Consider the following 14,341-nt stretch of genomic DNA (forward strand, 5'->3'; position numbering starts at 1 on the left):
ATTTAACCACTTAATCTAACAATAGAAAAGCAAAACAAGCAAGCAAATCTACCCAATACTTTGAGGAACTATTTCAAGTACCACTACATTTATAAAACATGAAAATACATCCCGCTTTCAATATGATGCCCGCTTATGTTCTCACCTCTCTCTTTAGCTTTTCTCTCTTTTGTTCTAGCCGTTTTTGCAGTTCTTTCTGTCGAGAGGAAAGACAATATGTTGAGGTCACTGGAGGTGTATTTGCAGACTGTGTCCTGTGATTAGGTTTCCCATTCCCCTTACTTCGATCTGAGTTGGCAGCAGAACTTGGACGAGTCTTGGGGTTGGCTGGTGGCTGAGGGATATAAGCCAGTGGCTCTTCTGTTGATGAATGAGCAACAGCATGAATCTTTGCTATCGGCTCTTCTTTCTTGACACCATTGACATTTGAGTTGGAAGATCTGGATGACAACTGGTGAGGCTCATTTTCTGTACTATTAGTATTAATGGGGGGCAAAACCCCCTGACTCTCAATGTCTTGTAAATTCAGAAGTTCAAACTTTCCATCTCTCTCGACTAGAATTTTCCTATCCTTGTTCTCTTCACAATTTCCATCAGTTAGTGACACGAGCACATTTTCTTGTCCAAATTCCTTGGAAATACATAACTGTGAGAGTTTTCCAGACATACTACTTTCATTTTCAAGATAATTTTTGTAAGTATCAGTGTCTTCCAGTGGAGGAACTTCCAGATCAACTAATTTGTCTTTGAACTTAAGCTTCCGTTCCCTTTTATCATTCACAGGTTCTTGATTCTGTAGAATCTTGTTGGCTTGTATAATTTTTTCCATAATATATCTCCTTACTTCCTCATCCTCTTCCTCCTCCAGGGCTCTCTGGCTTTCTACTTTGGATTCCTGGAAAGAGTTTTCACTATCTGAATCGGATATAGGATCCAAAGGTTGAATACTTGGTACAGAAATGAAGTCATTTCTTCTTGGTGAAACTTCATCCTTCAAAGATTTGTCAGGATCAGAACTCTGTTCAGTGTGTTCTGTTTCTGTTTCATTGTCTTTTAATTCTTGGTTAATAATCTCTTCATTCCCACAAGCCATCTAAAAAAATATATATAAGGTTCTCTTTTTCAGTAAAAATTGAGACTCTTTGTCCATTTATATGTAGATAATCCAAAATGAAGTTTCATAATCATGCAATATATTTTACGAATGGGAAAATTTACATGCTTCTTATTTACACTGTGCTCATAATATTTGAACTCATATTTATGAGCACCCCAAGGGAAATACATGTGACAATAGCACTTTAGGAAAAATTTAATGCTAAATCTGAATTTGATGTTGCTAGGGGCTATGTTAATATTTTCAAAAATGTTATGCTAATTAATGAAAGGGTAACTACAAACAGTACATTATTATGTTACTATGGTTCCTCTATAAAATCTTCCTCACTTTAAATTTTCAGAAGAAAATTTTGTTAAGTGTTTTCTCCTTATAATATTTCTATTCTTCAAAAAACTATCTTTCTCCCCAGGACCATTACAATATCAGCCTTTAGTCGAGCTCTAATCACTCTGAGCTTCTTACAATCTTTTCAGATTATCATTGCTGCCATTTTCTGCAGAATCTATATCCAAATTCCAGTCAGTTTTTATCTACGGATGACATTTTCCTTCCTCAACTATCCTCTGAGGCTCCAACAGTCTATGCTAAACACCCTCATAAATTCAGTTTTATATTAAAAAAGCGTAATTCCACATGAACCATAGATCAATATTATCACATCACAAACCCCTGCTCTACACCTGTTTCTAATTAAAGGCTTCTTATCTAACATCTTTTCCACATACATGCATATTCACCAACCAAACAGAAACACTTTTCCCCTACGATATTTTTTTTCTTTTTCTCAGACAATTCTCTCCCTCCTGAAACAATTCTATGGGAATTACTACTTGCTGCTCTCTTCAACCTCGTAAAATCCCCTTCCGCTTTTACATGCTTAAAGGTCATCTTTTCTGATAGCCATCTCTTCCTAACCTGCACAGCGTTGCCAGATGTCTAATAAGCAAATAAACCTGGCCCATTAAAATGTCTAACAAACAAGTAAACTAAGATTTCTGCATTGTAATTGGTTTTTTTAAGCCGTAGTTGATTTTCTAGTTCATTCCGACAGTATCTGTTTCCTAATTATTCTTTGGTTTTCATTTTTTAAAACCCACTGCAAAAGAAGCCAAAGTAACCAAAAAATTCAGTGCAATAAAACTGCCACTTTTCACACCCCCCAGCCCTCATCCCAGTCTCTATCTCTGTCATCCATTTTTCCTGCCAGCCTCAGAGGAGGAAGTGATTATAATCACCCACAAAAATGAGTAAGATGGATGAGAGCCCTTTGTTTTGAAGCTCCCATTTCCCCAGCACCCACAATAGCCTCGGATACATGGAAGGTGATTATTAATATTTTCTGAAGGAAGTAAGAAATGAAACAATGAAGCATCATCATCACTTCTCTAATTCTAGCACTCTGTGCTTTGGATCTCACACCCCTCCAGTCATGAGACTTTGGTTCAAACTGATCACTCTGGGGTATCTCTGCCTCTACTCAATCTTACTATTTTTCTGTTAAAGATGCATCGAACTCCCACTTAAAGGCCATCTCAGAAAAACCTTTACTTTTCACTCTGTTGCCTTTTTCAAATATTATCCCATTTGTCCTCTCCATTGCATAAGAAAGCAAAATGTAACTAAGAGAAGTTTGTGATGTAAAACTGCCCGTCTTCTTTTTCTCATATTCTTTCCCTTAACCTTAAATCTGACTTCTGTCACAATTACTTAGGTCGTTGTCCCTCTAAAGTCACCTATTCTTATAGCAGTCTTACATCTTTTCTTCATTACCTATTTATTGACGTTAATTTCATACGTATATACATATGTATACATATATGAATATATATAAACATGTACCCACACACAAATTACATATAGATACACATACACACTACATATATATATATATATATATATATATATGTGTAGTGTGTGTGTGTGTATATATATATATATATATATACACACACACACACTACACATATATATATATATCCATGATCCAGGAACGGGTTCATTTTCCTGGATCTCCCTTCTACCTGTATGATCATGTTTAATGGGTCCACTTTTTCCTACAGGTATTCCTATGGCTCAGTTTTGACTCTCTACGCTTTTCCTCTATATACATTCCCCTGAAGGGCTAATTCAGTCTTAAGGTTTCAAATGTGAGCCAAAAGACCATGTTTTTTGAGGATTTGCTTTATTTTCATTTATATTAAAAGTATAACCCCATGATTTTATCCAAGTTTATATAAAGTAGAAATTAATTGTACTTGTTTTTATTTTTGATGCAATAAATCATATTTATTTATATTATATAAATTATAGTTTTTAATTATAATTTAAGTTTTTTAAATGTTTACATATTTTTGAGAGAGAGAGACAGAGCATGAGTGAGGGAGGGGCAGAGAGAGAGGGACACAGAATCTTTAGCAGGCTCCAGGCTCTGAGGTGTCAGCACAGAGCCGGATGCGGGGCTCGAACTCACAAACTGTGAGACCATGACCTGAGCCAAAGTCAGAAGCTCAATGGACTGAGCCACCCAGGCACTCCTATTTTTAATTATAATTTAAACTTTATTAAGTGCTAACTTAATCCCTGTTCTCTCATCTCTCACCTTAGGATACAACACATAAACTCTTAATGTCTCAATTTTCTCATCTCTAAGGTAAAAATAATGATACTTGTTCTATATATATCAAAGGAATTTGGGGAGGTTTAGATGACATAGTATATGCAAAACTCTTGAAGAATTACAAAGCACTTTGTTAATGTAATTATTTTGAATGCTTTTGGCAATTTATATATACCTCTATTATGCTGGCACCACCTTTTTCTTTTTCATTAATTAACCATTCCAGGTCCTTTTCAAAGTCATCTTCATATTCTCCACTTTCTTTTGAGTCCATATCTTTATTTTCATCCATTTTCTGTTTGTTATAGAATAATGCTGTAAGATTTAAAAAGATAAGGTATATGTTATGTCCACTTTAGGGGTAGAGTGGAGTATGGAGATTAATGTAATAGAGTAACCAACACATAGAAACACAAAGCATGGAATGTTCAGAATAAACATATATCTGTATACTCTGAAAGAGAGGCCTTCAATGGCCAGACATTTTCTAGATGTACCACTCTAAAAACCACCCCCCTCCACCCAATTCCTGAAACCCTCATTTACAAGGAGCCTAAAAAAAGGGGGGATAAGAAGACTATCTGAGGCTTAGAGAAGGATTTTCCACATCCCCTGCCAATCATTAAAACTCCTTGCCCAGGTCAGAGCAGATGACTCAGCTTTTAAGTCATACTCATTAACGTTGTGTAATGTTCAAATGAAAACAAATACAGGTTTCCTCAGCTCTCTGAAAGCAGAATATTCCAAGGAAAGCCAACATGGCATAAAGCAAAGAAGCAATTACAGTTTCATAAAAGCAAAAATCCTCTTCAGATTTCATTCAGTGAACAAAAACAGGTACAAATGTGGGTCTTTTGTCAAAGAGAAGCATAAAGCAAACTTTCAAATGTGGAGGAAACCTGAATATCACTTCCTATCCTCAATTTTTTAATCCTTCTACTAGTTTATAGGGCATGGTTATAATTTGTGATCTGAGAGCTTTCAATTAAGTAACATTTGATTTTCAACTACAGTAAATGTTAATTTCCACAGAAGTCAAACTGTTTTAAACTCTATGAAATATATTTTTCATTAAAAAAAAAGCAAAAACAAATGTGATGTCTAGTACTATCCAGTAACAGTGATAAATAAATAGGTCAGGTGAAAGTTAATGTTTATGAAAATGGTGTATAAACTCAGTCATTTTTAAGAGAACAAAGCTAAAGTTATCTACAAATTGAGGTCAGTTCCTAGCCCTGCTATATAGTTTTGTCTATAATTTTTCAAACAAAAGCAGCAAATGAATCTTCACCTATGTGTCTGTATATGCATGTGAACATACCATATATATGTGTATATATGTACGGTTTTGATGAAACTTTGTTGAACACCTACAATATTCCTATATACATTCCCATGAAGATTATAAAACAGACCTATGCCCCTGAGGTGTTTCCGGTATGGTACAGAACACAAACAAAACCCAGAAATTTTAAATGTAGATAAAAACAGAAATTAAAAAGTAAAGAATTATGGAAGGTGGAATAAAAAAGCAATGAACTCAGTCTAAAATTGGAAATACCAAGGAAAGCTGAGATGGGCTTTGAATACTGAGTACAAGAGGTTATTAGTTATTTCAGACAAAGAGAACAGCACGAGAAAGAGCAAACAAACATGGAAGTGCATGAAATTGTCCAGGGTGACCTGAACATAATGTGCTCCTGAAGAAGAATCTGGAAGGAGGGAGAAGGGGTCAGTCTGATGTCCGATCATCTGTTCAAAAAACAGGGTTGAGGGAAAACTGTTCATGTAGATCTAATTGTCATAAAGGCAGAAATATATAACAATCATCTGCACATTTTCCACTATTAAACAAAAACAGAAAGAGCAATGCTCTCTAAATGTACTAGAATTTTAGGTCCAGTTTCAAAAGAACTATAGAAATCATGTCATCTTCAGGGTCCCAAACACCTGGGACCCTGTTTGTATACCTGTTTCTATACCTATGAGCCATCTCTTGTGCCTGCAGCAAGACTAAGTTGCCTAAAACCCTTTCTGGAGGCAGAAAGTACCGATGTCAAGAACATATTTCTTTAGGATCTAAAATGAGAGAGATTTTGTCTGAATTAATAAACTACCCACAAGCTTCGTTTCGGCCACGACTTCACTTTACTATCCGTGAACCTTTGACTCGATCACCTAACCTGGTGCCAATTTTACTAAAGGGAGGTGAGATATACATGATTTTCCTTCCAACGTTTGCCCAGAAAAGCATGTGGGAGAACACCTTCCCACTAGTTGCACAAGCACTAGCTAAGTGAAGAGGTGAGGCTGTTCAATACTGTGTGTGAAAAACATTTTAATAGGTTTTACTGAACAGTAGGTTCCAGTGAGTTAAAAGGATGATGGGGACACCCAAAACATACATCAACTGCAAGCCTGAGACTAGGGGTGAGACACACAGAAGCGTGAAGCACCCTATCCAGTTTCCTGGGCTGCACTGTAAAGGACAAAAGACGAGCTGGAACACATTCGGAGGCTAGCAAACCAGGAGGAAGACGGATAAAAGAGAAGGGAAGAAGGGAGGCTATGAGAGTAATGCCTGAAAACCAGACCCTGAGGAATGCCTTAGGAATATTATCCTAAAGAAAAGAAAACACAAAAGTCATGACACGCGCTTTACATTATCCAAATGGCTGCCGGCTGGAGGAAGACTGGACTTCCCTAACTTCAAACAGTGAAACTAGTGTCAAGGGCTGGAAACAGGGATATATTTCGGCAATTTAAAACAGAATTTACATTGCAAACTTGTCCTGAAGTGAAGTGAGCAGCCTATTAGAAGTGCTTCATTCCCTGTCAATGACAAGGAGCTTTAGCAAAAACTGTTGAGCTGGGGGACCCCTAAGATTTATTTTAAACTTTTTATAAGCTGCAAATTAGCAAATAACTGCCAACTCATGAAAAGCACGAGAATTTAAAAGGAAATGCACAGTATCATGATAAACTTAATCGAAAACAAGTGATCGGGGCCTTTTAAATCCAAGACTTAAAAACTTCTGGTCTGGGGGCGCCTGGGTGGCTGAGTCGGTTAGGCGGCCGACTTCGGCTCAGGTCATGATCTCACGGTCTGTGAGTTCGAGCCCCGCATCAGGCTCTGTGCTGACAGTTCAGAGCCTGGAGCCTGTTTCAGATTCTGTGTCTCCCTCTCTTTCTGCCCCTCCCCTGTTCACGCTCTGTCTCTCTCTGTCTCAAAAATAAATAAACGTTAAAAAAAAAAAAAAAAAAAAAAACTTCTGGTCTGTTTCAGTTCAATGTCCGCCTGCCTTAGCATAGTGTTTGGTATTGATTGGTACCCTTCCCCTTCTCAAGACAAAGTTAGTTTTAGGTACATGAATGCAAATCATTCAATCTAATTATTCAACTGGGTAATTACAACTATTTCCAATGTATTAGTTGGATTACAATTCCTTCTAGATAGTTATTTCTTTTAAACTAAGAATACAGAACAGACTTACTTAAAGAACTCAAAGTAAGGTTTCAGTAATTTGTAAAGCAAAGGTTGAGAGCAATATTTTGAGGTAACCTAGGGAAACCAAACCAATGCTTTGGAGTGAGTTTATCTACCACTGGCTGGCCGCAAGACAGGCTAACTCACCTCAACTGTTATGCCTATCTACTAATTGAAAGTAAGGGTGCCATGGATGATTAGAACACACTAAAACTCACTGTGATCCAAAATATTATAGAAACAATACTGTCTTTCACAGTCACAAGTGCCTTAGGATAATCCGCTTTCTTTTCAGACCAGGGATCTTGGAATTTATTTATTAAGATATTTAGGTTACATAACTAATTGTTAGAATAAAATTTCTATGGAACTCTCCAGTGCTCTCCTTTAATTGTGTAATAAACATAGCTCTGAATTTGTAAACAAATAGTTGCCTGAGGACTTTGGTAGCTGTGCTTTATTATTTACAACAAATTTCACCCATGTGAAAGCTCAAATTTAAAACTAACAGATAGGATCAGCATAATCGATAAAAATAAAATGAAAAAATCAAACATACTAGGTGTTATTAAATCGTACTATTATGCAAGAATTGAAAAGAGAAAAAGCCACAGTTTGAAAAGACTCTAAGAAGAAAATGAAGGTGCATTAAATTTGTACCACCGTTCTTTTCCTGTCTCTTCAAAAACCTCATGGCTGGTTGCCAAGTAAACAAAGAATGTAAATCATAAATTCTTGTTACCAAGTCCCTTAAGCCTTTTTCAAATGCGTCACAGGATATCCAATCCCCTTCAGTTGTTTTAATCATCATCCCCAGGGTACTGGCCATATGCTACACAGTCAACATACTGGAACAAAAACACATTTTACCCAAACTGAATCCCTCACACTTACTCCTTGTGAGTTTCACACATTTAAATTTCAATGTTTATCAGCAGTAAAAATCTCTGTGTGGCTTGAGTAAGAACTACCCTCTTAATAGGTTAACTGTAATAAGAGACAGAAATTAATTCCTTCCTCCTGGGTGTCTGCTAAATCCCCTGTGGGTATGTGACTGCAGATCCTTTAGCGTGAGTCTAAGCTAAGTCTATATGTCTACGCTTTTGACAACTTTCTTTCAGGATTCAGACCTTCGAAAATAGTTTAATTCATTGACCCCAGCCTTATCTCATAGCCTGTTAAACACATGCTTGTTTAAAATCGAAGAGCATCGAAAGAACGTCAAAGACAACCCGTTTTAATACAAAATAAGTACTTAAGCAAAAGCTCACCCCTAAGAACACCATGAGACCACCTGGCCCATTCTCCCTGCTGCCTCCTTCTCAACTGAATTTTAAAATTCTTAAATTCATGCTCTGTCACCAAGTATGACAATTAAATAGTATTTTACAAACAGGTGCTAAGTTTAATTTGTATCCAGGGTCCCCAGGTACCATCGACTAAATGAATACCCGAGCCTCTTCATGGAAGCTACCATTTCAGGAATGACTTTTTTTCTCCTGGGGAGGAGAACTTTGAGAGGGGTAAGAAAATGACAAAAATGGGGGGGGGGGGGGGTTCCCTCATACAAAGCCAAGCAAGCAAGGTGTTGCCAGACTTCCCCCTCGGGCTCGCCGGACCCGGGACTCGCCCGCATCAGAAGCCCACAGGAAGGCTCTACGCTCCCTTCTTCTAAGCACTTTTCCTCCCAGACTTCCCAGACGTTTGACCCCCGTCCCCTCTATAAATATCTCCCACCATAAAAATCTCCGCATCATCCTTCCCTTCTCTCCCTCCGGTTCCCCTCCTGCCTGTGTGAGATGCAGCGGCTGGGGTCACAGAGATGGCCGGGGGCGCTCTCCTCTCCTCCTCTTTCTAAGCTCTGACCGACAGTGAGGCAAGGGAGACCCCGGCACCTGCTCCCCAGGCGGCCAGGACCCAGGTGCCATAGCAACGGCGCGTCTCCGCGTCCTCCATCCGGGCCTCTCTTACTACGAGGGCGCGGTGGACCGGCGCAGGCGCAGACGGCAGCCTGAGAACACCTGCTCCTCCAGGCGTGCTTCCCCCGGGCCTGCCCGAGACCTGCCGGGCTGCGGTTTCCAAGGAGACAACCGAGCTCTGCACGCTCCACGCGCAGGTTTCCAAGGCGCGAGTCAGAGTTGGCGAAGGATCGCTTTCTTGGCTGTGACTTTTCCCGCGTGGAGTTGTCTCTCGCCAAATACGGATATTTTTAGAGCGATTTCTGGAGGTCCAGGTCTGTGTGTTATTTTCTTCGCGTTATCCAAGTCATTTCAGTTTTCAAGACTAGGTAAGCGGATTGCTAATTAGCTACCAGATTCTTTTACTGGAAGCTTCAGCAACCGCACCGCGAATGAAAAACACATCCTTTTGCACCCAAAAGAGTGATCAAAGGATGCTTGCTCCAGGTTTCAAAAATCTGAGAATGGTCAACTAGGATGTTCTCAAACCCTCCTTAAAGATCGACTTTATGTATAAAAGGGAGGCAAAGTGAACTTTTGATTGCAGTGACAAGTGACAAGATTTTAGAAACTGGCCATTCCCTGCCAGAAACAAACAGGGAGAAATGAAAGTACTTCTTCAGTACACTCCATAATTTTCAGATTCTTTTTTATTATTAGAATGTTTAATGTATATTTGCTTAATGTTTATTTATTTTTGAGAGAGAGAGAGCACAAGCAGGGGAGGGGCAGAGAGAGGGGGACAGAGGACCTGAAAACCCACTGACAACAGCAAGCCCCACGTGGCGCTTGAACTCACAGACCAGAAGATCATGACCTGAGCCGAAGTCAGGTGTTCAGCCAACTGAGCCACCCAGGTGCCCCTAATGTTTGTCTATTCTGAGAGAGAGAGAGTGTGTGCGTGAGAAGAGGAGAGGCGGAGAAAGAGGGAGAGAGAAAATTCCAAGCAGGCTCCGCACAGAGCCAGTCCCGGCGCTTGATCTCTCAAACCGGAGAGATGGTGACCTGAGCAGAAATCAAGAATCGGAAGCTTCATGAACTTTGCTACCCAGGCACCTCTGTTTATTATTAGAATGTTTATCACTTGGTATAATGGAGAGCATCTTTTCTTCAAAGAGGGGCATGTAGAATTGACTTTTAAAATATTCTCCAAATTGTAAACTAAGTAAAAAATAAAAAAGATTTTAAGGTTAAAATGGATTACAATATTTACTGTGTTTCTTAGCTGCAATGTGTTACTCATAGTTCCAGATTTAAAGTTTCTCCTGCTGCAGGACTTCGATCTTAGGCCAAACACTTGAAAAAGATAAAATATAAAATTATTGACTGTTTAAGGTGGAAGGAATTCTAGTTAAATCTCCTTTAATGAAGGGGCCCCTGGGTGGCTCCACTGGTTAAGCACCCAGCTTCAGCTCAGGTCATGATCTCACAGTTCGTGAGCTGGAGCCCCGCATAGGGCTCTGTGCTGACAGCTGGGAGACTGGAGCCTGCTTCGGATTCTGTGTCTCCCTCTCTCTCTGCCCCTCCCCTGCTCACGCTCTGTCCTCTCTCTTTCTCTCTCAAAAATAAATAAACATTTTTTTTAATCTCCTTTAATAAGTATGGAATTACTACCAAAGCTACATCTAGGTAACATCTAGGTTTCAGAACTCCTAATTTAATATTTTTCCCGCTGATCCTCCCAAATATTTGTAAATGTTTTTTACAAATGTAATGGGATGTAGCACCCAAAAAGTGGAAACAACTCAAAAGGCTATCAAGTGATGAAAGCATAAATAAAATGTGGTGATAAACCTGAGCTCCTAAAAAAGATCTATTTCACTAGCATCTGTGAAAGAAAGCAGAGAAATAATAGGTTTTCAATAATTTCATTCAATATTTCCTGCTGAGTGCCTTACTTACAGGTCTGCTGGGAGGTGAATAATTTCTAATCTATGCATGAAGGAGCTCATAGTCTAAAAAAAGGAGACGGGGGGCGCCTGGGTGGCTCAGTCGGTTAAGCGTCCGACTTCGGCTCAGGTCAGGATCTCACTGTCTGTGGGTTCGAGCCCCGCGTGGGGCTCTGTGCTGATGGCTCAAAGCCTGGAGCCTGTTTTGGATTCTGTGTCTCCCTCTCTCTCTGACCCTCCCTCGTTCATGCTCTGTCTCTCTCGGTCTCAAAAAAAAAAAAAAAAAAAAAATGTTAAAAACAAAAATTAAAAAAAAAAAAAAAAGGAGACAGGCTTTAAAGAAAGGGAACACAGTGTGATACACAAGGTACAGATATAGCTGAAAACTGGAGATCAATTAGGAAAAGGTGATGACAAAGAGTCCTTTGCAAAGTGTTGACATTAGAGCTGACTTTTGAAGAATGAAAAGAATTGCACAAGGGTGGGGCATTATACACAGAGAAGTTAGCATTTGCGAGGGCATGGGGGCATCAACTTGTTTATTCCAGGATCGTTATGTAATTCAGAATTGCTGGCAGCATAAGATGAAATCTGTCCTTCATTGCCCGTGGCAGCCTCTGAGATATTGTAAGCATGTTATGAAAACCACTGAAGTATGATCTGTGAACAGACATTTCCATTAAAATTAATAGCATCTTTGGGTAAGTTAAGTGTATCCTTCATTTCTTCTGTGACTTCCTTAAAGAAGAGACTGAGTTTTAGGTATTTCTGTATACTTAGCAGAACTGGCATTTAAGTGGCTAGTAAATATTTATTGAGTTGACATAACTCAGTAAATGAGCTAATTTTATTGTGAATAACCTTAATCATGTAACTGAATTCATAATTTCTTCCTACTACTTTATCAGCTCAGAGGTTATTGAAGGAATTAGTGTTTTGATGATCAAGGAGAAGGGAAGAATAAATTTCTAAAATGGGGCATTTTAGAAAGTGCAGACCTTTGGTAAATTAGGATAATCAGAGATACCATGAGATCATGAGAATACAGGACTGGCATATTGAGGAAGAAATGATGGCGGAATGTTAATGACACATTTGGCAATTTTTTTTTAATTTTTAAACTTTTTTTTAATGTTTATTCATTTTTGAGAGACAGAGCTATTGAAGCAGGCTCCAGCCTCGGAGCTGTCAGCACAGAGCTCAATGCGGGGCTCGAACTCACAAACCATGAGATCGTGACCTGAGCCAAAGTCGGACACTTAACCGACTGAGCCACCCTGGCACCCCACATTTGGCAGTTTCATAGAGTTCAGCAGGTCACTCTGCTCTCTCTCTCTCTCCATACGCATTTAAACAATCCCATTTACTATAGCATCAAAAAGAATACAATACTTCAGAAGTTACTAAGGAAGTGAAAGATCTATATACTGAAAACTATAAGATATTGATGACAGAAATGGAAGAAAATATGAATGAATAGAAAGATCTTCCATGTTCATGGAAGAATATTTTTTTTTAATTTTTTAATGTTTATTTTTGAGAGAGAGAGAGACAGACAGAGTGTGAATGGGGGAGGGGCAGAGAGAGAGGGAGACACAGAATCCAAAGCAGGCTCCAGGCTCTGAGCACAGAGCCTGACATGGGGCTTGAAGTCACCAACTGTGAGATCATGACCTGAGCCGAAGTCGGACGCTTAACCGACTGAGCCACCCAGGTGCCCCTTCATGGATTGGAATAATATTGCTAACATGTTCATACTACCCAAAGTAATGTACAGATTCAATACAATCTCTATCAAAATTCCAATAGGATTTTTCACAGAGAAAGGAAAATAGTCCTAAAATTCACATGAAACCACACGAGACCCCAAATAACCAAAACTGTCTTGAGAAAGAACAAAGCTATGGGCATCACACTTCCTGATATCAAACTATATTACAAAGCTATAGTAATTGAAACAGTATGGTAATGGCACAAAAACAGAACCATACATCAATGGAACAGAATAGAGAGCCCAGAAATAAATCCATGCTATATGTTCAACCAATCTTTGACCATGGTGCCAAGGATACACAATGGGGAAAGGATTGTCTCTTCAATAAAAGGCTTTGGGTAAACTGGATATCCACATGCAAAAGAATAAAATTGGACCCTCATCTTACATCATATACAAAAATTAACCTGAAATGGATTGAAGACTTAAGTGTAAGACCTGAAACTGTAAAATTCCCAGAAGAAAACATAGTGAGGAAGCTCTTTGAAACTGGTCTTGACAATGACTTTTTGGGGCATAACACCAAAAAAGCATAGGCCATGAAAGCAGAAATTAAAAAGTGGGACTGCATTAAACCAAAAACTTCTGCACAGCAAAGGAAACCATCAACAAAATGAAGAGGCAACCTGTGGCATGAAAGAAAATATTTGCCATCCACATATCTGATAAGAGGCCAGTACCCAAAATGTATAAGGAAGGCATACAACTCAATAGCAAAAATACAAATAAGGAATCCAATTTTAAAATGGGCAAAGGACATATATAGACATTATTGCAAAGAAGACATACAGTGACCAATAGGTATATGAAAAAGGTACTCAACATCACTAATCATCAATGCAAATCAAAACCATGATGATAGGCCACCTCACATCTGTTAGAATGGCTATTATCAAAAAGGCAAGAGATAATAATTGTTGGTGAAGATGTGGAGGAAAGGGAACCTTTGAGCACTGTTGGTGGAAATGCAAACTGGTACAGCCACCATGGAAAACAGTGTGGAGGTTCCTCAAAAAATTAAAAATCGAACTACCCTATGACCCAGCAAAACCACATCTAGGAATATGCCCAAAGGAAATGAAATCAGTATCTCAAAAAGATAGCTGCACTCCTATGTTCATTGCAGCATTATTCATAATAGCCAAGACATGGAAACGATCTAAGAGTCCATCAATGGGTGAATAAGAAAGAAAAGTGTGATAAATACACATACATAGGATGGAATATTTTTCAGCAATAAAAAGAAGGAAATTCTGCCATTTGTGACAACATGGATGAATCTGGAGGCTATTATGCTGAGTGAAATAAGCCAGACAAAGAAAGACAAAGTCTGCCTCACTTATATGTGGACTCTAACAAAGTTGAACTCATGGAACCAAAAAGTAGAACAGTGGTTGCCAGGGGCTGGAGAGTGAGGGGGAAATGGGGAGATATTGGTCAAAGGGCACAAACTTTCAGCTCTTAAGATGAATAAGTTCTTGGGATCTGTATGGCAT

The 14,341-nt window shown here is 38.9% G+C and overlaps 1 protein-coding gene across 4 annotated transcripts in view; it reads right to left on the minus strand.

Moving 5' to 3' along the window:
* CCDC181 (coiled-coil domain containing 181) overlaps window positions 1-9,218 on the minus strand; it is a 28,507-nt gene extending 19,289 nt beyond the window's left edge. For 3 of the 4 annotated variants that reach the window (XM_042924971.1, XM_042924969.1, XM_042924972.1), the window contains exons 1-3: window positions 9,015-9,218; window positions 3,913-4,052; window positions 146-1,093 (exon numbers count right to left, since the gene is read on the minus strand). In XM_042924971.1, the coding sequence (XP_042780905.1) occupies window positions 146-1,093; window positions 3,913-4,029 (1,065 nt within the window). In that variant the 5' untranslated portion in view covers window positions 4,030-4,052; window positions 9,015-9,218. Of the gene's footprint in view, window positions 1-145; window positions 1,094-3,912; window positions 4,053-8,961 lie in introns of all 4 variants that reach the window. The other variant, XM_042924970.1, reaches the window with a different exon arrangement.
* Window positions 9,219-14,341: the final 5,123 nt, after the last annotated feature.

Source organism: Panthera leo, chromosome F3 (assembly GCF_018350215.1).
Source record: "Panthera leo isolate Ple1 chromosome F3, P.leo_Ple1_pat1.1, whole genome shotgun sequence".
NCBI classification, from domain to species: Eukaryota; Metazoa; Chordata; class Mammalia; order Carnivora; family Felidae; genus Panthera; species Panthera leo.